This window comes from Manis pentadactyla, chromosome 13 (genome assembly GCF_030020395.1).
Source record: "Manis pentadactyla isolate mManPen7 chromosome 13, mManPen7.hap1, whole genome shotgun sequence".
Lineage (NCBI taxonomy): Eukaryota > Metazoa > Chordata > Mammalia > Pholidota > Manidae > Manis > Manis pentadactyla.
In genome coordinates this window covers 297711-325484 of record NC_080031.1, presented here as the reverse complement: position 1 = coordinate 325484, position 27774 = coordinate 297711, and the positions used below count along the sequence as shown (strand labels likewise).

At 43.7% G+C, this 27774-nt stretch overlaps 1 protein-coding gene across 8 annotated transcripts in view; it reads left to right on the top strand.

Annotated features, from left to right (window-relative positions):
- The window catches only part of ALG9 (ALG9 alpha-1,2-mannosyltransferase), a 91545-nt gene extending 64198 nt beyond the window's left edge, over positions 1-27347 (top strand). For 6 of the 8 annotated variants that reach the window (XM_057490576.1, XM_057490575.1, XM_057490579.1 and 3 more), the window contains 2 exons: positions 3099-3229; positions 23803-27347. In XM_057490576.1, the coding sequence (XP_057346559.1) occupies positions 3099-3229; positions 23803-23926 (255 nt within the window). In that variant the 3' untranslated portion in view covers positions 23927-27347. Of the gene's footprint in view, positions 1-3098; positions 3230-4554; positions 5233-23802 lie in introns of those variants that run through there. The other 2 variants (XR_008993256.1, XM_057490577.1) reach the window with 2 other exon arrangements.
- The last annotated feature ends 427 nt before the right edge of the window (positions 27348-27774 follow it).

The following is a 27774-nucleotide window of genomic DNA, read 5'->3' as shown; positions in this document are numbered from 1 at the left end:
GTTTGTTGTGCGACTATCACCACCATTGTCAGAACTTTTTTATTGTCCAAACTGAAGCTCAGTACCCATTAAGCAAGCATTCTAAACAAATCTTCCAATATTTTGTTAGATTTATTCCAAGGTACACCTTTTCAAATCCTTGTAAATTATATTTTTATAGTATAATTTGGAAATACATAATTTTTAAAATATGATAATTTTTATTTATTGTTCACTGCTGTTATATAGGAGTATATGACATTGACTTTACATCCTGTAAGTCTGAAGTTTAATAAACTCCCTTAATTCCAAATTTTATCTGTTGATTCTTTGGGTTTTATACATAGCAGTCATATTGTGATGAATGAGTTTGTTTCTTCCTGTTTCTTCTGCCATGTGCTTCTTTTTCTTGTCTTACCTGCCGTGACTAGAACATCGAGTACAATGTGGAATAGAGTAGGGATGAAAAGCAGCCTTGACTTGTTCCTGATCCCAAGGAAAAGCTCTCAACCCTTCATCACTAAATTTGAAATTTCTGTAAATCTTTTCATGTCTCAAATGCCTTTGTCTTACTGAAATCTAGTATTCTAGGAGGACTCTGGTCTTACTTTTTTTTAAAATTAAAATTAAAATTTAAATTTTGGTATCATTAATCTATAATTACATGAGGAACATTATGTTTACTAGACTCCCCCCATCACCAGGTCCCCCCCACATACCCTATTACAGTCACTGTCCATCAGTGTAGTGGTCTTACTTTTTAAGAAACATGTAGATGAGCTCCTGAGAGCACTTGCCTCTGAGTCTGCCATTGTTGGCAGTCTTGGTGTATGACTTTTAAAGTCACACTGACCTGGGTCCAAGTATGGCTGTGCTGCACACTCATGTGATTTGCTTAGGACTGTAAGTCCTTTCAGGGTAAGAACTGTGTATTACTTGATTCTGTGTCATTAGTTCTAATTTAATGTCTAGTGTATCATATGTAGAGGCTTAATATATCTATCTTGAAAACATGAAACTAATTTGCCTGAGTCTTGCCTTCCTCATTTATAAAACAGGGATTAATAATAGGATTAATAATACCTTACAGGTCTTAATATGATTAATTTAAAAATAATATATGTAACATGGTTGGCATGTAAAAAAAGTGAAAAATAATAGTTTCCTTCTCTTGAGATTTGCTTTTCTTAAGCTGACTACAGTAGTGATTAAGAGGGTTCTGGGACCCAATTTCCAATGTGTGTGTAACACATTATAACAACAGTTCTCAAACTGTTGTTGAATTCTAGGACAATCAGCTCATTGTCCTAGAATTCAACTCAGTTCTGACTCTGTCCACCTGGAGATAGCATCAGATTCTACAGGTTGAGGGTTCAGTCCTGCAAGACTACTGCTCCTCCCCCCTTCAGATGCCACAACCCGGGTTGTTACCTGGACTTCCGATCAACTGGCTATGAATCAGAGGCCCCCACGACCCCCTCCTAGGATCCTGTTAATTTGTTTGAGCACAGAACTTAAGGGAAACATTTTACTTAGTAGATTACTCATCTGGTGTAGAAGGATAAAACCCAGGAACAGCTGGATGGAGCAGCTACACAGGGCAAGGTATGTGGAAAGGGTGAGCATCTTCCAGGCCCTCTGAGCGTGCCATTCTTCCTGAGTCTCCATGAGTTCACCAACTTGGAAACTTTCTAAAACCAGTCCTTTTGGGCTTTGTGGAGGCTTCATTATTACCCAGGCGTGACTGATGAAGTCATTGACCCCTGGCGACTGATGTGCTCTCCAGCCATTTTCCCTTTTCCCAGGCGTCCAGGATGGGGCTGAATGTTCCAGTTTCCTAGTCACTTGGTTAGTTCATCTGGTGACCAACCCCCCCTACCATCTTTAGGGGATTTTCAGAAGTTACCTCATTAACATCATCTCAGTTGTGGTCGAGAGGGGATTATAATGAATAACAAGACACCTCTTTCACTTTTATTGCTTTGAAGGGATTTTAGGAACTGAGGCCTAGAAACCAAATACTATAACAAAAAAATGCTCTTTTTGCTTCTATCACTAAGGAAATTGCCAGGGTGTTGGGAGCTATGAGCCAGGAACTGTGGACAAAGGCCAGCATATATATTTATTATAAATCACAACATTGCAGTGATATTTTCCATCTTTGGGTTTTTATTTAACCTCATAGAAACTTGTGTATCATCTTTTTTTGTTTAAGTTAAAACTTTTTTAAATTAAAAAGGCTTAAGAATTTTTCCCTATGGCTGTTAAGTATTTTCATGGCTCTGAGATGAGCTGAGTGTCATCCATCATACTTTAAAGTGATGGTTTACCCACAGAAGTACCCTACAGCTCTTGCAGACAACCTGACCATTGAACTCATCAACTTTGTGAGAAGTGCGGCACCAACATGGTTTTGAATGGAGTGTATTCATAACTCTTATGAACACCTGTGGTGCCCTGGTGTACCCCTGCTGGGAACAGCTGGAGGACTATACTGCTAATGGTTACTGTATATTTTTCATAATCTTCTCCACTCTTGCAGTTCTGATATGTCTGTTTTACTGATGTTTTGCTGCAGGGACAGTATCCAAAAATCTCTGTCAGTTGTGTTGAATTTTGAAGGAGATGGTGATGCACGATATTTCTGTAACACATGGGAGGTATAGGCTAAGCTCACATGGCTTTGTCAGCAGAGACAGTGCTTCCTCACACTTAAGCATCTGTGTTAGTCACAGCCTCTCAGTCTCTGAATAAGGTGATAGATTGGAGGGGAGGAATGGTGAGCAGAAGATACTTTTTTTGATTAGATTGTGGACTCATGCTAGCTTTCCAAGTGTCTTTGAACCTGACAGCCAAACTCGAGTCAAAACTCCCAAAGCTTGCAAATGTATTTGGCTAGGTGAGTGCATGTCCTTGCCCTGTCCCACCAACAGGTAACCTAAATAATTCTGTGGCCCTCAATACTCTTATCTGCATTGAGAGGGCACAGATAATGTTATCCAAGGACTTGGATGTCTGTGCCTCTAAAATCCTGTGGGATTTGTAAGATTGCAGGTGACGTTCCTGACCCTGAGGGGCTTTTTAATTACTGATGAGGAGCTGGATTCTCTTCATTGCAGGTTGACATCAGTAAGTGCCATTATCTAGTGGATTTGGACACCATGAGAGAGACACCCCAGGAGCCGAAATACTCGTCCAATAGAGAAGAATGGCTCAGCTTGGCCTACAGACCATTCCTTGATGCTTCTAGGTATGTATGTGACTTCAATCCTAAGAGATATAGTAGGACCAGTAAGGGCAAAAATTGGAGTCTAGGATCGGGTAGCTTTCAGTTTTGTGCTGACTCGGGTAGCCATCATTTTATTTTCAGACATACCTGTTCTTGTCCACTTTTCTGAAAAATCTAAAAGAGTACTCTCCTTTTTTTAGGTACCAGAATGCAAAGTATATTCTGGTATCATCCGAGTAAAAGAATAAGTAAGACATCCACTGAAGAAAATGCAAATAAGAGTTTGACATGTATTATTTTTGTCAATCAGCTTCAGCTGTCTTACCGAGAGTACGCTAACACTGTTAGGAAGATTGACTGTGCCCTTTAAGGGGCTAGAAGTGCATATCTATTGTTTTTGGACTTACCTCACTGTCAGGGATGGAGCAGGCTATACCTAGAGATCGTAAGTAGAGAGACCAAATAGAACAGGGCTTGGTTGGCTCTTCAGAAAGGCCTCAGAATTAATGATAAAGGGGGAATCAGGACATTCAAATGAAGGAGCAGTGAGGTGAGGGGAGTCAGAGGAGTCAGGTGGTCTGTGGGCAGAGACCATGTAGGCAGACAGTGAAGTTGAGGAAGTCCGGGGAGGCCTGGTGAGCAGAGTCCTGACAAGAGGTTAGGCAGGGGGCAAAAGGCAGACAACCAGGCCTTGAGAGGTATTCTTGGACTCAGAAGCAGGGAAGAAAATGTCTTCAGGAGGAGGAAGCGGTCAGAAGCTGCTAATGAAGTAAGATGAAGAGTAACAGCTGTTCCTTGGATTCAGCAGGTGATAACAGCGATTTTGGTGGAGTGGTGGGAGCACAGGGACTGAAGAGATGAGAGGGGCAAAGCAAAAATATTAGGACAAAAATTGGCAAATACAGACATGTCTTCTGAAGATTTTGGCTGTAAGGGAAGCAGAGAAATGGGGCTCTACCTGGTGGTGGTGTAGGGGAAGTGATGACTAGATAAGAATTCTGTCCTTTAAATAAACTTTTTTATTGTTAGAGCACATACAGAACATTAAACTTGCCATTTTAACCATTTTCAGTGTACAATTCAGTGGCAGTAATTACATTTGCAGTATTGTACAACCATTGCCATTATCTTCTTTAATGAGATAGAATTGACACATAATATTGTGTAAGTTTAAAGTGCACAACTTGTTGATTTGATACATGTATATACTGGCAATATGATTACTACAGTAGTGTTAGCTAACACCTTTATCACGTCACATACCATTTCTTTTTTTGATGAGAATACCATGACCGGTTTCTAAAACTTCTTCATCACCCCAAACTGTTCCTCTTTTATTTTTTAAGATGAGCAGATAGCAGTCATGTTTGTATACTGATGGAAAAGATCTCGCAGAGCCAAAAAGCTGTCAGGAGAAAGGAAAAAATTGCCGGAGCAAGGCCAGTGAGTTAGGTGAGAGGAGATGCAAGAAAAGTAAGGGGTATGTATTCCGGGGAAAAAGATGGTGGAGTAGGAAGGCAAGGCCGAAACCTCCTCCCAAACTCACATAGAGCAGGAAAACACAGCAAATACAACTAGACCCAAAAACAGCCTGAAGACTGCAGAACCGATCACCTACATCTGGCAGAGAAGAGAAGACCTCACAGAAAAGGGTAAAGTGGCAAAGCCAAGATCGGTGGGACCCAAGCCATCCCTGCACCCCAGCCCACAGGCAGGAGGAAGAGGAATAGAGCAGGGAGAGAGTGGGGGCCAAGGGTCGCTGAACACCTGGAGCTGGAGATCCGCTCTGGGAACGTGAGCCCACATTGCATGGTGCCTTGGTGATTGGTGGGGCTGGACAACAGAGACGGGTGGAACACTCCGGGAGGCTGAGATCCCAGCCACTTGTGGAGAACAGACATGCTCTGCTGCCCCCCCAAGACAAAAGCAGAGCTGGCAGTTTGAAAGACTTCCCAGCAGCAGGAGGGGTGCCAGAGGGGCAAGGTTTGCACAGAGCTCTCTGCTCAGGAGAAAGGGCAGGTGGACAGTACCTCCCCAGCCTGCACCCGGCCCAACAGATTGGGAACTCTCGGGAACCCCAGATGCTCCATCCCCCAAGCTGGCAATGCAGCCTGCAGATGGCCCACTAGGCCTGACCGTAGGGTCTGCTTTGCTGCCTATAGGCAGAGGGAGACCCTCCCAGCTTTCTTGGTCCTGTTTCAGCTGAAATAATTGGGAGCAGGAGACAGAAGGAACTGGAGAAAAGCAGAATGATGGGAAGACAGGACCCCCTGCAGGTAGATGGGGCCAGTGTGGTTGCCTTTGATTTCCAGCTTTTGTAGCCACACTGTTGAATCACAAAACTGATGAATTTAAGCAGAGTTTGGTGTTTGTAAACCATAAAATTTACTGTATAATTTTAGTGTATAATTCAATATTTATTGGTAAATTTGCCAAGTTGTGCAACCATCATCACAATTCCCACTCCCAGCTCCAGAGAACCACTTGTTTAGTTTCCGTTTCTACAGATTTTCCTTCTCTGAACTATTCATATAAATGGAATCATAGTATGTGAGGTTCTGTGTCTGGCTTGTTTCACTTAGCATGCTTTTGCAGTTCATTCATGGTATGGCACATATCAATAGTCATCCTTTTGTTGCTGAATTCTGTTCTGTTTTATGAATATACCCATTTTGTTTATCCCTTCAGCTGTTGATGGACATTTGGGTTACACGCTGCCACGAACATTCCTGTGCACATCTTTGTGTGCAAGGTTGGGTTTTAGCTAAAAAGTTCAGCATGAAAGGGGCAAGGGGGTGGAGCACTTATGCAGGGAAGTGATACAGTGGTTGGTCACGGCCTTAAGTTGGGTAGGGAGGGTTGCTAGATGCGAGGTAATTAGGGGGTGAACTCAACTGCAAAGAACTCAAGAGAAGCATTGTTTCAGAGGTGTCAGGCCAAATTTGAGATCCTGGAAGCCCATGGAAGCCCGTGACTTTCTCCAGTGGCCTTTGTCAGACTTTTAACATTTTCCTTTGCTGCATTGGAAGTGTGCGCTAGTCACTGTTGTGACTGCATTCACAGCTCTGCTGTTCCCTGACTGGAAGCTTCAGCAAGTTGAGCAGCACTTGTGGAGAGGTCTCGTTCTAAGCTCATCTCACTGTGCATCCTGTTTCTCCTGTTGGTCCTCTGCTGCTTCGTTTCCCTTCACCCTCCAGGCACATCACTAGTGCATGGAGGGAAGGAAAAGGTGATGGAGGAATGCCTTCACATGTTTTTCATTTGCATAAATTGTCCTCATTTCCCATAAACTCATTCTTTTTGTGACCATATGGGAAAGAATGCAATCTGTTGGTTTCAGAACTGAAGCGGTGCGATTCACGTGAAGGTGTGCAGAACATAGTGAAGCGGGCGCCTCTGATCCCTGGTTCCTGCCGGCCGTTCCTCTCTGATTCCCAAATTCCAATTCAGTAAACCAGAGAGAGTATTTTATCTACTTTATCAGAGTGTCGTAAGGATTAAATGAGAGTGGAAATATGAAGTGTTTTTGAATTCTAAAGCATTATGTAAATGTCAGGATTTTCAATTAACTAGCAAGCTGCCTAGGGTTCCAAAATCATGGTAATTTTATTAACATTTACTTTCCTGAGTGTTTCCTAGTATGTATTGATATAACTGCAAAAACAGCAGGATCCTACAGCCCCGTTTGCCAGAGCCCGTTTATAACTATCAGCCCCGTGCCCTGGCATGGTGCTGACGGTCGGTTGAGTTAGACAGGCCTTCCAGGAGCCCTGTGCCTGAGAGCTACCCTCTGAGGTGGTGCATGAAACGCCCTTGGTAGCTCGATCCTGGAATGCCTTCACACTTGTTCACTGGGGCTGTTTTCTTTATAGCTCATTTTGAATTCATTTTTTCTTTTTTCCATTCTTCTTGTGGCAATGGTTTTTATGCTTTAGCAATTTATTTAGCGGTGGTAAGTAGTGGTGCCATGCGCATGTAGTGGGCACTCATGTCTGAGACCCTACATCAGATGGGGCTGCAGGTCTAACCATTCTTTAGGTTTTCCTGAGGAAAGGAGGAGGTTTTAATAAGCTTGTGACATGGCAACACCTGATCTTTTTAGAAATGTAAGCAGGTTAATTTCTTAAGTGTTTAAGTCCCTAAAACTTAAGTCTGTTTTCTTTATAGCTCACTTCCAGTTCATGTTTTCTTTTTTCCATTAGCCCTTTGTCTGTCTGACCCATCTGACATCCATTCAATCAGCAGATATTTTTTGAACACCACCAGGCCCCGTGATAGCTCTTTGATATGTAGTCCTGAATAGCCCACACAAACTCCTGTCCTCTTGGACCTTACGTTATATGGGGAGGCTGGCATTAAACAAATGAGCATACAAATCCAAATATAATTACAACCTGTGTTAGGCACGTCAAAGAAGCATAGGGTTCGGTACAGAAGTACAGTCAGCAGTGAGAGGCACCTGGGGCCTTACTGTTATGTCCTGAGTGAGCTGGTTAGGCAGGTTTGGAAGTCAGAACACATGTATAGCGTGGCTGTTATGTCCTTGTCACAGAGATAGATTATTTAAGGGGATTAAAAGGAGTATTTAGACACAGATTTTGCCCTTGAGTAATTTACAACTTCTGTGTTACATGTACAAAAACAAATTGAAAATAGTATTGAGACCATAGGAGGTGCCAGGTTGTGTGCTAGAACCTCTGGGAAGGAGGGATCTGGGGTGCCTGGAGGTCCCTGAGCAGCCTTCCCGAGGGGAGTGGTGCTTGAGCTGAGGCCAGAGGGAGAAGGAGGCTCTGTGTGGTGGTCAAGTGTTGAATCACTTTACTAGTTCAAGGAGGAGATCAGGGGTGCAAGTGGAACGTAGAGAGAAGCCCAGTGAACGGGGGGGCCTGAGGGTCAGTAAGGAAAAGCTGAATTTACCCCTCGGGCTGATATAAATTTGCTTTTAGGTAAAGTCATCTATAAGCTGTCATTCAAAGCAGAATGCTTTTGAAAGTAAAAGGGGCCCTCTCCTGGACAAATGGAGATACATGGTCATCCTGCTTTCTTGTGACCAGAAACCGGGGGCTTGTCCCAGAAAGCAAGATGAGAAAATGGAGCATATGGAAAGAGTTTCTTTGCCCCAGAGTCCGTGTTTACCATGTGGATTAACCCATAGTTTGCTGCTCACTCACATTGCTGACATTCCTTGGCGGTGTAGCCTAGAGTAGTTCTCAGCTGCCTGACAGGGAAGCAGCCAGGACAGTGAGGACAGGACAGGCACGTAAAAGACTGTCGTGCTCCGAGTGCATGTCAGGGAGACTCAGCTCCAGGGGATGCAACCTTAGTATTATTAGGACAGTGGTGTGACTGGTACAAATTTAGGAATTTTAAATTATCTACAAATACGCAAAGAGGCTTGTTTTCTGTTAAAATTGTTGGAAGATTAACAAGGCCTTTTCTGTTGGACTATCAGAGGACTTGGTAGGGCTGCATGTTGTTCGCCCATCTGGGAGATGCAAACAAGGCCCATCCATTGTTTTCCTACTAGGCTGCTTCTCTGCTGTATCAGAGGACTAGAGACCCCAGATCCCATTAATCTGAGAGAGGATCCAAGCATGAGATCTTAGCCATTTTCTGGTCTCCCTTGCCTATATATAGCTGGGCCTGTAGCTGCCGCTTCCTCTCCTTGAGTTCGCCATGTCTGTGACTGGCTGATTGTGTAAAGATTATCAAACTCCCAGGATATAGGGTCTAAGCTAGTTAATAACACTTTTTAAACTAGACACATTTGTTACTCTGTGGCCATCTCATATACTTTCTAAAATAAGAGGATTTTTTTTTCTTTCTTTGAAGCATGATGTAATTGCTACTTGTATAAAATAGCTCCACCAGCTGGTGGATGTAATGCCTGCTCTGAGATTCCCAGAGAGGGGTCCAGGGAGCGTAAATGGCGGGGCCGGAGTGCGGTGAGAACGCCCGGCTGTAGGGGCCTAGTGGGAAGCGGCCCTCCAGGGTGTCAGAGTGGCCTCCGGGGTGTAGCTTTAGAAATAGGTGGGGAGGCCCTGCCGCTGTTGAACAAGCCACTGCCACCCACGCTTTCCTCCATCACAGGCCCCTTTGGCCAGGCTTGCTTTGCACTCACGTGTGTTTTGGGTCATAAGATTTTGTTCTTCCCTGTTTTGGAGCATATTCGCCTCAGCTAACTGGATTTGGGGCTTGCCTGATTAGGGAATTGAGGTAATTTGGGGAGACTTAAAAAGGGCAGGATTTCAAAGCCCTGCACATTTAATAATCATAGGTAACGAGGAGAGGCAAACAAGGGGTCAGAAGCTGACACTTGAGTGGGTCTGGCAGGAGGGGCCTTTTCCAGTCAGAGGACCCCTGTGACAGCCAGATGGGGACAGTGCTGGCGCCGCCTGCTGCCTGTGCGCCGAGCACAGGCTCCTCGGTGGCCTGAGCGCTAGGCGCTGCACGTCTGCAGCTGTGAAGCCTGAGGTCCGTGGCACCTGTATCCATTTTGGTCCTATGGTTGTGTGGTTGATGGCAGCCATTGCGTCCCCAGAGCCTGACCTCAGCATAAGCAGAGCTGTTTTTTCTGGAAGACAGTAGGGAGGCCATCAGGGAAATCACTAATGGGCAAATTAGTTGAAGTTCTTGTTCTAGTTATTGCTGTGTAGCATGGAACCCCAAATGTAGTGTATATAAGGACGGAACCACTTACTTTTTCTTCCATGGTTCTGGGGTTGGCTCGACTCCCAGGAGTTCTTCAGCTAGTGAGTGTCCTCACATGCTCGGCCATCGGAAGGTGCGTGGGACTGGAGGCATTGCAGAGGCTCGTACCTGTAGCCCTGGGTGTGGCTGTTGGCCAGATCTCAGCTGGGACTGTTGGGCCGAACGCCTCCGGTGGCTTCTCCATGTGGCCTGCACTTCTTCCCAGATGGTGTCTGCCTTTCAAGAGCCAGTATCCCAAGAGCTGCATAGTACTTTGTGACCAGCCTTGGGATTCACACAGGGTCACTCATGGCTCGTTCTGTTGATTGAGAGCGAGCCACTGGGACAGCCACATGCAAGGGGAGAGGAATCAGACTTTCCCTGGTGATGGGAAGAGTATCAAATAATTTATGGACATGTTTTAAAACTATCACAGCTCTTTTGATGCCATTCTTCATCCAAATTGGATAATTCTGGGAATTAAAAAAAAAATACTTGCAGAGGAGACATATGGTGCCCAAAACAGTCCAGCAGGCCGCTTCCATCTGCAGCGTCTTGCCCAGGTGGGAAGGAGGAACAGCACTCAGGGCAGAGTCAGACGTGCTTCCGTTGGCGCCCACGTGCTGTGGGCAGTGCTAGTCCCCCCTGCTAGCCGGCCGTTGACGGGCTGTTGTCCTTTCCCAGTGTCAGCCACGGTGGTGCCCCCAGCTACGTGATCTAGGCCTGGAATACTAAGGGGCTGTGAGGGAGAGACGAGAGTTTGTGTGCCTCTGTAGTTTCTTATACCTTCTTTTATCAGTTTTTGGCCTTTCTTTTTTTTTCTTCTCCACACAAGCCTCCTTTCCTGAGACCCCACCACCACCTAACAGTGAGCCCCGGCTAGATTGGGCTTCCGAACAGGTTGGTGTTTCATGCATTTTTCTTCAACTGCTTCGTCATTGAGATCTGCTGATATTTTAAGAAGAATACACCTTTTTTGTTTTTCTGAGGCTCAGAGAGTACGCTTTCCATCGTTGTGAAACTCGTTCTCTAGAAAGAGGCTGTGTATAGGTGTCTGTGCTCCAGGCCCACGCTCCAGAGGCCCTGCAGCTCGGACAGTGCGGGCAGGGCTCAGTGCGGGCACTGCTCGTGGTCTGCGCGGACCGGCCGGCTGCTGTCGGCAGGGGCCCTTGTGAATTCATCATCTACAGCTGCTAGTACATGGTAGGGTGTCGGGAAATAATAGTTGGTTGATGTAGTTCACATTCTTTTTTTTTTTTTTCCCGTGCAAGAAATTTTATTATCTGAAGGAGAGAGTGGCTGCCCCAGAGGGGGGTGGGGGGAGAGAGAGAGAGAGACAGAGAGACAGACAGAGAGAGGGAGCAGCAGAGAGAGCAGCGGGACAGAGAGAGCAGAGAGCAGAGAGGAAGAGAGAGCGGTGGGGACAGAGACAGAGACAAAGAGCAGCGAGACAGACAGACACACAGAGACAGAGAGCGACAGAGAGACAGACACAGACAGAGCGTATTTCACATTCTTAAAACTGGATTTATGCCAGACTAAAAAGAAAAAGAATAAAAGGTGAAATAAGGATTTCTTCTGAAGGCTTCTGACGTCCTTATTTGGTAAAGTGAAGATTGTTGAGGGGCTGGTTGGTCCTATTTCCTGTCTCTTAGAGGGCTCCTTCTTAGAACCCAGGCACCGCGCTTGAAGGAAATTCAGAGGCCCCGTGGAGAGAGGAGGCCTGCAGGAAGGAGGGCCGAGGCTTTAGCACGGAGCTGAGCTCTTAGCCCCTGCCCTGCTCAGCCACGGGCACGTGGCCACTTTGAACATCCCAGTCAGCACTGAGGGAAACAAAGTCTGTCAGTCATCTCAAATCTATTATTTGAGAGAAAAAATTGTTTTGTTAGGCTGATAAAAATAAGGAAAAAAGAAAAGATTGTTGAGTTATTTTGAAGTACAGTTGATCCTTGAATAACTTGGGTTTGAACTGCGTAGGTCCACTTACACATGGATATTTTCCACTGAACACTGTGCAGTCCTATAAATGTATTTTCTCTTCCTTAGGATTGTCTAACTTTTTTTTCTCTAGCTTACTCTGTTGTAAGAATACAGTATATAATACATATCATATACAAAATGTGTGTTAATCAGCTGTTCATGTTATCAGTAAAGCTCCTGGTCAACAGTAGGCTATTAGTAGTCAAGTTTTTGGGGAGTCAGAAGTTACATGCATATCTGTGATTGCACAGGGGTGCAGGGGGAGGTCGGCGCCCCTAACCCCCACCTCAACCTGTTCAAGGGTCAGCTGGATACTCATTGTTTATTTCCTCTCTGTAAAGTTTGCCAGGATCATTATCTGATGTGGCCTCCAGTGGTACATACTATCTGTCACATAGCAGTAGCCCCCTGAGGGTCCCAAGAGCAGGGACAACACCATCTTAAACACTGTTTAGTGTCCTCTCCACGGGAATGGTGGATGGGGTATATAGTGCCTTCAGGTGGAAGACAGACTGAAGAGCATTTCCCCGGCAACTGCGGTGAGACTGAAGGTCAGAGAATGGCCAGTTGCCTAACACCAATTCTTTCTCAATTCCCTCATTCTGAACATTGGGTAAAGGTGACTGGTCAAGAGGTTATGGTCTGTGTCAGATGATTGGCCGGGGCTATGCATCAGTTAAACGATTCACTTGCTCACCAGTCTTGCAATCTGTGGTTCCAGGCTGTACCTCAGCAAACTTCCAAATCATTACATAGTTTGCATCTTTGGAAGCTGCACCAAGTGGTCAAAACTGCGAATGTATCCATCGAATATCAAGAATCTTGAAAATGCCTGCTGAAAATAGTGTCATCTGGTCACAGGGGTAATGGTGATTCAGCAGATTCTGTGTAAACTGACACCTGGAGAAGTTACTTGACCTTTCTTGTTGATCTTTCCTTTGGTAATACGGGCCTCTGTGTCCACCCCCTCCTGCCCCGTGTATGCTCCTGCTTTGCTCTGCTCCCCTGAAGGCTTTGGGACCAGACTGTTTGGGAAAAGAGAAGGAAGAGCTTCATAATGTTTTTGGTATTTCCTTTTCCTTGTACATTGCCAGAAATGAGGGAGGTAAACTAGATACTCAAGATTTAAAAGTCACGGAATGATTATTCATTCATTCATAGGAGAGTATTTCTATGGCCCTGTTTTAAAAGCTGGAGGCGTAGCAGACAAAGTCCTGTCTTGTCTAGTGGACAGCGTGGAGCTCATGTGTCTGTTTCTCTTTTTGGGAAACAGACAGAAGTCCCCTCTGCGTGACTGACACTGGAGTACTGTCATCCGCCCCACCCCCCACCCCCCCGCCTCCTTCTCCTGCTAGGAGCATCGGGGAGCAGTCTGCATGCTGTCTGCTGGCTTTTTTTCTTCAGTTGCTTGATGGGGGCCTGTAGGTTGACCATGGCTAAGATCAAGTCCTGAGAGAATTCTGAGATTCTCTTAAGAATGGAACACTGCTGTGAAGGGCCAGTTGTGTGCTGAAGCTTTTAGAAAGTCTGTCACTGTTAACGAAGTGCAAGAGAGTGACTGGGAGACAGACAAAGCAGAAAACGAGGAACTCGGTTAAAAAAGAGAACTGGCAGTGAGCTTAGGCTGCAGTGACACTGGGTATTAATACTGAGTGGATGGATGGATGGATGGATGGATGGATGGATGGATGGATGGATGGATGGATGGATGGATAAATAAAAATAAGAGAAAACCTCAGTACTAGGATGTTTTCTTTTTAAAATGAAAAATGGACCCAGCATTTCCATTTGTGCTTGTTGAGCAGGCGGCATCGTTGACGTCAGTCCGCAAGAGCAGATTTAAATCTCCCCAGCAGAATGCTCCCGAGGCCTGATAAGCAGGGCTGGAAATTGAATCAGAAAACATTCTGAGCAGTCAGCTAATTACACTATTTAGGCGATTGCTTTGTCCACATCTGTTTCATCCTCGCATTGCTGGAGTGACGTTCTCAGCTGGAGTGAAGCACTTCAGTTTCCATGACAGAGGCACAGATTTTTCATCTTCCTAAATTAGGCTGCGTGTGCTTCCCTTGGGCAACCCCTTGGCATTTTACATTATTACAGACATTGTATATGAGTTTGATAGGCTATAGTTTTAATTTTGATCCAGTCTGGTCTTTGTTTCCATCTGTATCAATGTCTATACACATATGCTGTTCTAATGTTCAACTGCTTTTTTCTCACAAAGGCTAAAAAAACAACTTGATTTCCCTTTTTCCAGCAACAGTAGAATATAACAATTAAAAGGCTCCAGTCATTCTTAACAAATTAAAGCTGTTGATGGCAAATAAATTAATCTAGAGCAGCAACTATAGTGTTAGAAATGAAGAGTTCAGGCTAACTTGTTCTTTTTTGGTTTAAGAAAAAATGAAATAGCAGCCCTCCCAAATAGTCAAAAGAAAGTCAAAAACCAAAATTAGTTCAGTAGACCTAATGTAATAGCAAGGACTGAGTTGACTAGAAATATGTATTAACTGTATTAATGAAGCTTTTATTGTGGAGTCACTTAGAATGGAAACAACCTACGTGAGTAGCTTTAAAGCCTTTCTTCCCCTCACTTAGACTTGCAGGAGTTGTGCAGGCTTATAGCTTTATTTTTATTTTTATTTTTTTTTAGATAATTATTTTTTATTGAAGGGTAGTTGACGCACAGTATTACATTACATTAGTTTCAAGTGTACAACACAGTGGTAGAACATTTATATACATAATTCTAGGTTCCAGCTATCACCCTACCAAGCTGTTACAATATCTTGACTATATTCCTTATGCTATACATTACATCCTGGTTACTTATTTATTTTACCATTGGAAGTCTGTCCTTTTTTTTTTTTTTTTTTGTGAGGGCATCTCTCATATTTATTGATCAAATGTTTGTTAACGACAATAAAATTCTGTATAGGGGAGTCAATGCTCAATGCACAATCATTAATCCACCCCAAGCCTAATTTTCGTCAGTCTCCAATCTTCTGAGGCATAACAAACAAATTCTTACATGGAGAACAAATTCTTACATAATGAATAAGTTACATAGTGAACAGTACAAGGGCAGTCATCACAGAAACTTTCAGTTTTGCTCATGCATTATAAACTATAAACAGTTCAAATATGAATACTCATTTGGTTTTTATACTTGATTTATATGTGGATACCACATTTCTCTCTTTATTATTATTATTTTTAATAAAATGCTGGAGTGGTAGGTAGATACAAGATAAAGGTAGAAAACATAGTTTAGTGTTGTAAGAGAGCAAATGTAGATGATCAGGTGTGTGCCTGTAGACTATGTGTTAATCCAAGCTAGACAAGGGCAATAAAACATCCACATATGCAGAAGATTTCTCTCAGAACAGGGAGGGTGAGGTTCTAAGCCTCACCTCTGTTGAGCCCCAATTTCTCACCTGATGACCCCCCTGCGACTGTGCCTGTCTTAGGTTGTTCCTCCCTTGAGGAATCTTACCCGTCTCTGGCTAACCAGTCATCTTCCGGGGCCATACAGGGAAATGTAGAGTTGGTAAGTGAGAGAGAAGCCTTATTGTTTGAAATGGTTAGCTTTTTATTTCTTTGCATATTTATGCCCTGTAGCTTCTATGCCCAGCATTTGTCTTGAGGTATCTTTACCACTTGGAAGAATTATGATACTCGGTAAATTTGATATGAGGCACGAATTCTATTTAAGGGTTGTAATTAGGAAGGAAGAAGAAAAGCTATAGAAGTAGCAGGAGGAAGAAAACATGGGAAGATTGATTATTTCTTTGACATATCTTCTTGTAGAGTAACCAGCATGTATAGGTTTTAAGCTACTACTTAAATTGCACACACACATTAACATAATAGGAGTATAGTTACATAACCAAAGCATATCTGTAATTACCAGCCATCTCCAGTGAAACCAAGAAAACCAGTTAGGCACCTTAGGCATTTGTGAAAACTTATCTATGATATGGTGGATATTGTCCAACTGAACTTGAACAGTCTGAGAGAAATCAGACAAATTAAAACAACCCATTCCTGGGGAATGTTCACATCCCTTATGTTCTTTTAACAGTAAATAGTCTGTAGTTGTAAGATTTTGGAGCGCTACAATTTGCACTTCTCCTAATTCTTGGTTGAGTTCCAACAGTATAGATCCAGTCAAATTTGTTGTTTTACTGTATGCACAGGCGAGCTTAGATATCTCCTTCATTCCCATGGCAAGTCCAGGAGCTGGTGGGATGAGTGCATCTACAGCTGTAGCAGTGCCTGGATCTTTGTTGGGGTTTTTTGATCATCACCTTCTGGCATGAGTCTTCCAGAGAGTGCTGATGTTGGAAGTTCTCTTTCATATCGTATCCTAGTTCATTTTCGGGGTAGCCCAATTAGGCTTTGATCTTCTGTATAAACACAAACAGACCCTGTGCCTACACTTTTATATGCCCTTTATACCCTTGTGTAGAAATCATTGGAGGTTACCACACAGGAACTGCCCTTTTTTTTTGTTTTGTTTTGTTTTGTTTTGTTTTTGGTATCACTAATCTACACTTACATGACGAATATTATGTTTACTAGGCTCTCCCCTATACCAGGTCTCCCCTATAAACCCCTTTACAGTCACTGTCCTTCAGCATAGCAAAATGTTGTAGAATCACTACTTGCCTTCTCTGTGTTGTACAGCCCTCCCTTTTCTCCTACCCCCCCATGCATGTTAATCTTAATACCCCCCTTACTTCTCCCCCCCCCTTATCCCTCCCTACCCACCCATCCTCCCCAGTCCCTTTCCCTTTGGTACCTGTTAGTCCATTCTTGAGTTCTGTGATTCTGGTGCTGTTTTGTTCCTTCAGTTTTTCCTTTGTTCTTATATTCCACAGATAAGTGAAATCATTTGGTATTTCTCTTTCTCCGCTTGGCTTGTTTCACTGAGCATAATACCCTCCAGCTCCATCCATGTTGCTGCAAATGATTGGATTTGCCCTTTTCTTATGGCTGAGTAGTATTCCATTGTGTATATGTACCACATCTTGTTTATCCATTCATCTATCGATGGACATTTAGGTTGCTTCCAATTCTTGGCTATTGTAAATAGTGCTGCGATAAACATAGGGGTGCACTGATCTTTCTCATACTTGATTGCTGCATTCTTGGGGTAAATTCCTAGGAGTGCAATTCCTGGGTCAAATGGTAAGTCTGTTTTGAGCATTTTGATGTACCTCCATACTGCTTTCCACAATGGTTGAACTAACTTACATTCCCACCAGCAGTGTAGGAGGGTTCCCCTTTCTCCACAGCCTCGCCAACATTTGTTGTTGTTTGTCTTTTGGATGGCAGCCATCCTTAACTGGTGTGAGGTGATACCTCATTGTAGTTTTAATTTGCATTTCTCTGATAATTAGCGATGTGGAGCATCTTTTCATGTGTCTGTTGGCCATCTGTATTTCTTTTTTGGAGAACTGTCTGTTCAGTTCCTCTGCCCATTTTTTTAATTGGGTTATTTGTTTTTTGTTTGTTGAGGCGTGTGACCTCTTTATATATTCTGGACGTCAAGCCTTTATCGGATGTGTCATTTTCAAATATATTCTCCCATACTGTAGGGATCCTTTTTGTTCTATTGATGGTGTCCATTGCTGTACAGAAGCTTTTCAGCTTAATATAGTCCCACTTGTTCATTTTTGCTGTTGTTTTCCTTGCCCGGGGAGATATGTTCAAGAAGAGGTCACTCATGTTTATGTCTATGAGGTTTTCGCCTATGTTTTCTTCCAAGAGTTTAATGGTTTCATGACTTACATTCAGGTCTTTGATCCATTTTGAGTTTACTTTTGTATATGGGGTTAGACAATGGTCCAGTTTCATTCTCCTACATGTAGCTGTCCAGTTTTGCCAGCACCACCTGTTGAAGACTGTCATTTCCCCATTGTATGTCCATGGCTCCTTTATCAAATATTAATTGACCATATATGTTTGGGTTAATGTCTGGATTGTCTAGTCTGTTCCATTGGTCTGTGGCTCTGCTCTTGTGCCAGTACCAAATTGTCTTGATTACTATGGCTTTATAGTAGAGCTTGAAGTCGGGGAGTGAGATCCCCCCTACTTGATTCTTCTTTCTCAGGATTGCTTTGGCTATTCGGGGTCTTTGGTGTTTCCATATGAATTTTTGAATTATTTGTTCCAGTTCATTGAAGAATGTTGCTGGTAGTTTCATAGGGATTGCATCAAATCTGTATATTGCTTTGGGCAGGATGGCCATTTTGACGATATTAATTCTTCCTAGCCACGAGCATGGGATGAGTTTCCATCTGTTAGTGTCCCCTTTAATTTCTCTTAAGAGTGACTTGTAGTTTTCAGAGTATAAGTCTTTCACTTCTTTGGTTAGGTTTGTTCCTAGGTATTTTATTTTTTTTGATGCAATTGTGAATGGAGTTGTTTTCCTGATTTCTCTTTCTGTTGGTTCCTGATTTCTCTTTCTGTTGGTTCATTGTTAGTATATAGGAAAGCCACAGATTTCTGTGTGTTGATTTTGTATCCTGCAACTTTGCTGTATTCCGATATCAGTTCTAGTAGTTTTGGGGTGGAATCTTTAGGGTGTTTTATGTACAGCATCATGTCATCTGCAAATAGTGACAGTTTAACTTCTTTACCAATCTGGATTCCTTGTATTTCTTTGTTTTGTCTGACTGCCATGGCTAGGACCTCCAGTACTATGTTGAATAACAGTGGGGAGAGTGGGCATCCCTGTCTTCTTCCCGATCTCAGAGGAAATGCTTTCAGCTTCTCGCTGTTCAATATAATGTTGGCTGTGCGTTTATCATAGATGGCCTTTATTATGTTGAGGTACTTGCCCTCTATTCCCATTTTGCTGAGAGTTTTTAACATGAATGGATGTTGAACTTTGTCAAATGCTTTTTCAGCATCTATGGAGATGATCATGTGGTTTTTGTCTTTCTTTTTGTTGATGTGGTGGATGATGTTGATGGACTTTCGAATGTTGTACCATCCTTGCATCCCTGGGATGAATCCCACTTGGTCATGGTGTATGATCCTCTTGATGTATTTCTGAATTCGGTTTGCTAATATTTTGTTGAGTATTTTTGCATCTACGTTCATCAGGGATATTGGTCTGTAGTTTTCTTTTTTGGTGGGGTCTTTTCCTGGTTTTGGTATTAGGGTGATGTTAGCTTCATAGAATGAGTTTGGGAGTATCCCCTCCTCCTCTATTTTTTGGAAAACTTTAAGGAGAATGGGTATTATGTCTTCCCTGTATGTCTGATAAAATTCCGAGGTAAATCCATCTGGCCCGGGGGTTTTGTTCTTTGGTAGTTTTTTGATTACTGCTTCAATTTCATTGCTGGTAATTGGTCTGTTTAGATTTTCTGTTTCTTCCTGGGCCAATCTTGGAAGGTTGTATTTTTCTAGGAAGTTGTCCATTTCTCCTAGGTTTCCCAGCTTGTTAGCATATAGGTTTTCATAGTATTCTATAATAATTCTTTGTATTTCTGTGGGGTCCGTCGTGATTTTTCCTTTCTCGTTTCTGATACTGTTGATTTGTGTTAACTCTCTTTTCTTCTTAATAAGTCTGGCTAGAGGCTTATCTATTTTGTTTATTTTCTCGAAGAACCAGCTCTTGGTTTCATTGATTTTTGCTATTGTTTTATTCTTCTCAATTTTATTTATTTCTTCTCTGATCTTTATTATGTCCGTCCTTCTGCTGACCTTAGGCCTCATCTGTTCTTCTTTTTCCAATTTCGATAATTGTGACATTAGACCATTCATTTGGGATTGTTCTTCCTTTTTTAAACATGCTTGGATTGCTATATACTTTCCTCTTAAGACTGCTTTTGCTGTGTCCCACAGAAGTTGGGACTTAGTGTTGTTGTTGTCATTTGTTTCCATATATTGCTGGATCTCCATTTTGATTTGGTCATTGATCCATTGATTATTTAGGAGCGTGTTGTTAAGCCTCCATGTGTTTGTGAGCCTCTTTGCTTTCTTTGTACAGTTTATTTCTAGTTTTATGCCTTTGTGGTCTGAAAAGTTGGTTGGTAGGATTTCAATCTTTTGGAATTTTCTGAGGCTCTTTTTGTGGCCTAGTATGTGGTCTATTCTGGAGAATGTTCCATGTGCACTTGAGAAGAATGTATATCCTGTTGCTTTTGGATGTAGAGTTCTATAGATGTCTATTAGGTCCATCTGCTCTACTGTGTTGTTCAGTGCTTCCGTGTCCTTACTTATTTTCTGCCCGGTGGATCTATCCTTTGGGGTGAGTGGTGTGTTGAAGTCTCCTAGAATGAATGCATTGCAGTCTATATCCCCCTTTAGTTCTGTTAGTATTTGTTTCACATATGCTGGTGCTCCTGTGTTGGGTGCATATATATTTAGAATGGTTATATCCTCTTGTTTGACTGAGCCCTTTATCATTATGTAGTGTCCTTCTTTATCTCTTGTTACTTTCTTTGTTTTGAATTCTATTTTGTCTGATATTAGTACTGCAACCCCTGCTTTCTTCTCACTGTTGTTTGCTTGAAATATGTTTTTCCATCCCTTGACTTTTAGTCTGTACATGTCTTTGGGTTTGAGGTGAGTTTCTTGTAAGCAGCATATAGATGGGGTCTTGCTTTTTTATCCATTCTGTTACTCTGTGTCTTTTGATTGGTGCATTCAACCCATTAACATTTAGGGTGACTATTGAAAGATATGTACTTATTGCCATTGCAGGCTTTAAATTCGTGGTTACCAAAGGTTCAAGGTTAGCCTCTTTAGTATCTTACTGCCTAACTTAGCTCGCTTATTGAGCTGTTATATACACTGTCTGGAGATTCTTTTCTTCTCTCCCTTCTCGTTCCTCCTCCTCGATTCTTCATATGTTGGGTGTTATGTGCTGTGCTCTTTCTAGGAGTGCTCCCATCTAGAGCAGTCCCTGTAAGATGTTCTGTAGAGGTGGTTTGTGGAAAGCAAATTCCCTCAGGTTTTGTTTGTCTGGGAATTTTTAAATCCCACCATCATATTTGAATGATAGTCGTGCTGGATACAGTATCCTTGGTTCAAGGCCCTTCTGTTTCATTGTATTAAATATATCATGCCATTCTCTTCTGGCCTGTAGGGTTTCTGTTGAGAAATCTGATGTTAGCCTGATGGGTTTCCCTTTATAGGTGACCTTTTTCTCTCTAGCTGCCTTTAGCACTCTTTCCTTGTCCTTGATCTTTGCCATTTTAATTATTATGTGTCTTGGTGTTGTCCTTCTTGGATCGTTTCTGTTAGGGGTTCTGTGTATTTCCGTGGTCTGTTCGATTATTTCCTCCCCCAGTTTGGGGAAGTTTTCAGCAATTATTTCTTCCAAGATACTTTCCATCTCTTTTCCTCTCTCTTCTTCTTCTGGGACCCCTATAATACGGATATTGTTCCTTTTGGATTGGTCACACAGTTCTCTTAATATTGTTTCATTCCTGGAGATCGTTTTATCTCTCTCTATGTCAGCTTCTATGCGTTCCTGTCCTCTGATTTCAATTCCATCAATGGCCTCTTGCATTCTATCCATTCTGCTTATAAACCCTTCCAGAGTTTGTTTCATTTCTCTGATCTCCTTTCTGGCATCTGTGATCTCCCTTTGGACTTCATCCCATTTCTCTTGCGTATTTCTCTGCATCTCTGTCAGCATGTTTATGATTCTTATTTTGAATTCTTTTTCAGGAAGACTGGTTAGGTCTGTCTCCTTCTCTGGTGTTGTCTCTGTGATCTTTGTCTGCCTGTAGCTTTGCCTTTTCATGGTGATAGGAATAGTCTGCAGAGCTGGGACGAGTGACGGCTGGAAGGACTTCCCTTCTTGTTGGTTTGTGGCCCTCCTCTCCTGGGAGAACAGCGACCTCTAGTGGCTTGTGCTGCGCAGCTGCGCGCAGACAGGGCTTCTGCTTCCTGCCCGGCTGCTATGGAGTTAATCTCCGCTGTTGCTGTGGGCGTGGCCTGGCTCGGGCAGCTGCTCCAAAGTGGTGGAGTCGCGTTGGAGGGGGAGCTGCTGGGAGGCTATTTATCTCCGTGAGGGGCCTCCCTGCTCCCTGCAGCCCAGGGGTTAGGGTGCCCAGAGATCCCGGATTCCCTACCTCTGGATTAGGTGTCCCGCCCTGCCCCTTTAAGACTTCCAAAAAGCGCTCGCCAAAACAAAACAGCAAAAAAGCAAAAAAAAAAAAAAAAAAAAAATGGTCGCGCGCTTTTCTTATGTCCTCCGGCGCCCGGCCTCTGGTGCCCGCTCACTGTTATTGCTGCCCTGTGTTCCTAGTATCGAGCGCCCTGCACTCTGGCCCGGATGGCGGGGGCTGGGTGCTCGGCAGTCCTGGGCTCCGTCTCCCTCCCGCTCTGCCTGCTCTTCTCCCGCCGGGAGCTGGGGGGAGGGGCGCTCGGCTCCCGCGGGTCCGGGGCTTGTATCTTACCCCCTTCGCGAGGCGCTGGGTTCTCTCAGGTGCGGATGTGGTCTGGATATTGTCCTGTGTCCTCTGGTCTTTATTCTAGGAAGGGTTGTCTTTGTTATATTTTCATAGATATATGTTGTTGTGGGAGGAGATTTCCGCTGCTCTACTCACGCCGCCATCTTCCGCCCCTCTCTTATAGCTTTATGTTCTGACCTCCCCTGTGTGAGCTGCATGGAAAGAAAGAATAAATTAACGTCTTTTTGACTGAGGGAGGTGCTTCGTCCTCCTGCTCCTTTGGTTTGCAGGAGCCCTGCCTTGTCTTGTGGGTCCCTCTCTGAAGCTCTTCTCTCTGTCAGAGCCCTTGGGCTGTGAGCTGTTGAAGTGAAGTGCATCTCTGTTGGGCACAGAGCACTGCCAGCATCCCAGCTGGGTGGAATCTAGGAGGTGTGTGTGCCAAGCACGATGTCACTGGGTGCAGGTCTTGCAGCAGCCTGCCAATCCAGGGGTAGCCTGCCAGTACAAACGCCACGTTGACATGACATTTACAAGTTTAGAATTTGGAAAAGGACTGGCAATGGAATACCCTTCAGCTGCCTCATTCAGGCTGAGTAACTGGGCCAACAGAAGTCACAGTCAAGAGGAATACTTCATATGGAATTTGAAGCTCTCACTGCTGCTTTTTCTAGGAAGTAATGAATCCTGTTAGCCTGTTGCTGGAATGCAGGACAGACCAGAGTGGCTAAGAGTATGGATTAGACCTGGGTTTGGGTGAGGCCCCTGCCCCTCAGTGTGCGACCTTGAGAAAGTTACTTAATTTCTGTAAGCCTCAGTTTCCCATCTGTAAAGTAGGGATAGTAATACTGTTTTCCTCACAGGGTTATTGGACGGATTAAATAATGTCTTTAAAATTGTAAGCACTTGACCAATACTAAGTGTTCAATAGATGTGAGGTATAGCTCATGAGAAATTCAGATTTTCATCTGTTTCTAATATTTAGTAACAAGTAGATATATTACAACCTGCCAGGAACATGTCAGTACGTGAGTTTATGTAGACTTAGGTGTTACCAGAGCACTATGCACAAGAAGCCCAGAACACCTCTCTAGGAGAAGGAGCCGGAGTCAGGAATATTGGAGCATTTGGCGTCTCTAACAGTTTCTTAGATGCAGAAACCATTTGGGTGTTAAGAATTGATTTCAGTCATAGCAGCCCTCTGATTGGTCTGGGACTTCTCTGTGGTGTATTCGAATGCAGACAAAGGCCTAGAACTATTCCTAGAGATGTGCTGTGCTTGTCAGGGAGTCTGTCTTTGTGATGTGGGTAACCGGCACTTGGTCTTGGTTAAACCTTTTTTGATCGAGTAGCTAAATAACAGATTTTTCTGTGCTATTTATATAAAATAGGATCCTCACTATGGCACTCAGTTGGCTTCCTCTAATCACTCCTAATACCATTAGTAAATTCTGTCAAATGACAAAATTCTAGCTTGTCTTTTTTATTCCCCTTGTTTTTCAGATCTTCAAAGCTGCTGCGGGCATTCTACATCCCCTTCCTGTCAGATCAGTATACAGTGTATGCAAACTACAGCATCCTCAAACCCCGGAAAGCAAAGCAAGTCAGGAAGAAAGGTGGAGGTTAGCATCACGCCTGTGGCCCTGAAGGCAACCATCCTGTTAACTAGGGGCTCCACCAATGGGACTCCCAGGCTTCGCCTGTGGCATTTGTAATAAAGGCTGTCCGACTCAAATACTGGCATCTGGGGTGCTTTGACCTGGTCTAACTCACTTCCTGCCTGTGTCTCTGTTCTGCATGTAAACTTTTTGCAGCTAGGCCGAGGAAGGCCCTACAGTCCAGGTAGATACCCTTGTTCTGTTCAGTTATTTAGTCGACTGGAGAAGAGCAGAACCAACTTACAAGAAGAACAGAAAACGCTGAACTGGGCGCTGCGTCAAGCTGCTGTCCGTACTCGGGCTGGCATCTGAGGACCGGCAAGCCTCTCTTTGCACATACGTGCTTCTCCTCCGGAGCTTTTGGGCGCCCCTGGCAGACCTCGCAGTGCAGGCGCTAGTGCGAGCGTGAGCGCGGCGTGGTCGCCGGCCTGCACGTCCCTTTCACCTCCAGCAAGGCCGAGGCTCCCTGAAGCTCTCCCAGGACTAGGGCGGTCCTGGAGGCGCCTCAGGAAAAAGGCGGCCATCTGAGGGACTGCGACCTGACTCCATTGTATAAGATGTCTCTTGTTTCCTTTACAACAAACTGTGATTATATGGCATTTTTGTTTGTTTTAAGTGTTAGCATGCTATTTTTTAATTGAAGACCCATGTAAAAGTATCAACAGGCCAGACCACAGCTATACAGGAGGTATTTGGAGAAAGTTAATGCTGTCAGTTGGTTGATTTGGATGACATTGGCATTTTTTAGTAATGTATTCTGAAGCTATTTCTGAGGAGATTAAGAATTTCCTTTTTTTTACAGCCCTAGTGAAAAAGACAAGTATATGTTTATAGCACCTGTTTTTGAGTCTGTCTGTTGCAAAGCTGATCCTGCATGGGGCACTAGTCAGATGGGCAGTGGTGAGGACCTAGCAAGCTTTGTAAGTATATACTGTTAGTTTACCTTTGTGTATAGTGTTTCATAGTTTGCAAAGACTTTGACATTATCTCTTTTGATTCTCACCATCACAGCATTAGGCAGACAAAGCAAGTAGTTTTGTCCCCATTTTACAGATGAAGAAACTGAGACTATGGAGAGGTGAAGTGGGCTGCCCGAGGTCACACGCCAGTAAGTGGCAGAGCAGGCCTAGAACCTAGGCCGCCTAACCTCCCATCTGGTGCTTTCCCAGACATCCTCTCGATGGGAAAGCATCACTTGGAAGGGTGGTGATGTTGGCCAGAGACCTGATTGGTAATGTACCTTTCCATTTTAAGGAAGAATGTTATCTTCGTGTCTGCATGTCAGAGCCCCCAGCCTGCCTGTTGGTTAGGCCGTCTCAGCGGCGCTCCACAATTCTGCCCAGCCTGCAGCAGGGAGGGGGCGCTCACGCTGGGAAGTCATTCTGTCAGCCGTGCAGGGACCCGTTGTCAGTCTCAGGTCACAGTATACTGGCCTTATCCCCTTAGGGTACTTGTGTCTGTTATCTGCAAATAGGATGAGTCTGCTTTTCAAAGTTTTCGTCTTTCATTTTTCAAAGAGAAGGGCTTTTCAGTAGGAACTGATCCCAAGAGAGGAGTAAAGCAATAAGGGAAGAAATGTTTCCATATAGAAGTCTCCTCTGTCATTCCTGATTCCCTCTAGTGGGGTGTCTTCAACGGGATTGAAGCACCGGGAGGCAATGGATCTAGACAGCATAGGGTGGTGACTGAAGGGTGAAGACAGACAGCTCCCATTTGCTGCTTTGAAGACTGCAGGCATTTAATTCTCAAAACTTGATTACTATTTTCCAAGGCAGATACTGGCCTGTGTGGTCTGACTACAGGTTAGAGGATGCTCAGTGAAATTTCCTGCAGTAATAGCATACAGTCCTTCACAGTGGCTAAGGCTTCTACTTTTTGCAGAGGTAAGAGTCTAGTAGTAGAGATCTGTGATGAGTGGCCTTTTTCTAATGAATGATATGATGCCAGTTTATTTTGTCATCTTGCATGTTTAAACAAAAAGCTTTTTGACCAAGAACTTACTGTAACAGCACAAAAAGGTCATGGCTGGTCCGCAGTTCCTTGGGAATGACAGTTCCTGCCCCTTCTAAAACCTGGTTCTCGTTTCCTCTGCTCTCTGTCTATCTTTAGTGGGAGCACAGTAAATTTCGTAATACAGTGTCAGATGCTATAGGTAAGAGATATAAATGTGAATGCTTTTTATTGTGAAGCTGGTTTTCCATGTGATACTATATAAACACAGTTAAAAATCTTCATCTGAGCAACACAGGGAATTTTAGCTTTCCCTGGAAGAGTTTCAAAATTCCTGGTCAGAGTAGCACGTCTCCTCCAGAGAACGGGTGTCCAGCATGAGCCGACTGCTCTGCTCACTGTAAGGTTAAAGTAAGGCACTTGTTTCTCCATAGATGGTTAAGTATTAAGAAAGAAGGACTACAGATGATTGGTAATAACCTTTGATTATGGCTGACGAAGGGAGTGTGTATAATGGGTGATGCCCGAGCTCTAATCTCTAGATCTTGAGCAGCCTTACCCAGACACCAGATCTTAATGACACCGAGTCCCATTCCTTGCCAGACGGCACAGCTGGCATCCATTAACCAAAGGTCACTGGCTACCTGCTAGGTGTCATCTCTTAGGAAAGAAGACTGGTCATTTTAATCCCTTAGGATAATCACAGAAAATTGAAGCACATACTATTACTGAATTCAAGTTTAGAAACAGATTCTTTGTTTTCAATCAAGGTGGGTCTTGATCCCAACCATGTGTTTATGTGGGTCATTTTTCCTAGGTTGGAGTTCTGGGAAAGAACCTTGAAAACCCATGTGATTCCAGAGCATCAGATCTGGAGCAACCATCTGGGCAAAGCACCAACTGGAGACCCTTTGCTGTGTCTTGTGTCTCATGGGATTTATTGAAAAAAGAATTCACTGTGATCTTGCTGTCTTCTATCCAATGTCAGACAGCTTTGCCTTTAATTTAGTTAACTTTCCTTTCTCTGAAGAGGGAAAAGAGCCCCAATTCATTCTTTGCCTCCACAAGAATATTAAAGCTCATGTGTCAGTTCAGTCTTAGGCTCCTGCATTCAGTGCCTGGGTGAACGGGTTGGCGGACGTGTGCTCAGTGTTAAATTCTTTGCAACAGAAAGATCAGACTTCCATATGGCATTGTGGAGTCCCAGGGCCTTTCTGGTGTTTCAGTCTAAACGGACATCGCCTTCTGTGTCTCCAGCGCACATAGCCACGTGATCGGCACCTCACTTGAGATCGGGAGGCAGTGTGGTGCGTTGGAGCAATTGCATTGTCCAATTCTTCTGCGTTCCTGATCTGTGCACACTATTTCACATGCACTTCTTTCCATTACATGTTTGTATTTTCTGTAAAAGAAAAAGTTAAATAAATCTTGGTAGTTTGATTTTCCTTTCTGTAGGGTGGTATTTTCTCTTGCTGTTCTGGCTTTTAAATCTGTGGTGGAGATGGGAAGCTGAAGGAGCCAACTCCTTCCGACCCTTGCCTTTCAGTGGGCAGACCCGCCTTCTGCAGGCCAAGTAGCCCAGAGTTTATTCTGAAAACTCCAGGACGAAGCCTTTGGGAAGCCCCCTGAGGTTGAGTTTTATTTTACTTGTGGAAAAACCAAGCACAGTAGGAATTACTGTAGGAATCGCTCAGTATGTCAATGTTGTGCCTACAAGAGAGTTTCTCGGTTAGTCTTAATGGTTTTGCATCAAGAATCCCTGGACTATGAGAGTTTCAGTACTTACAAGAGTGCAAATCTGGTAACATCTGACATTTCAGTGACTTCCCTCTTTGTCAGGAGTTGTCCAGAGCAGTAAAGCGCTACT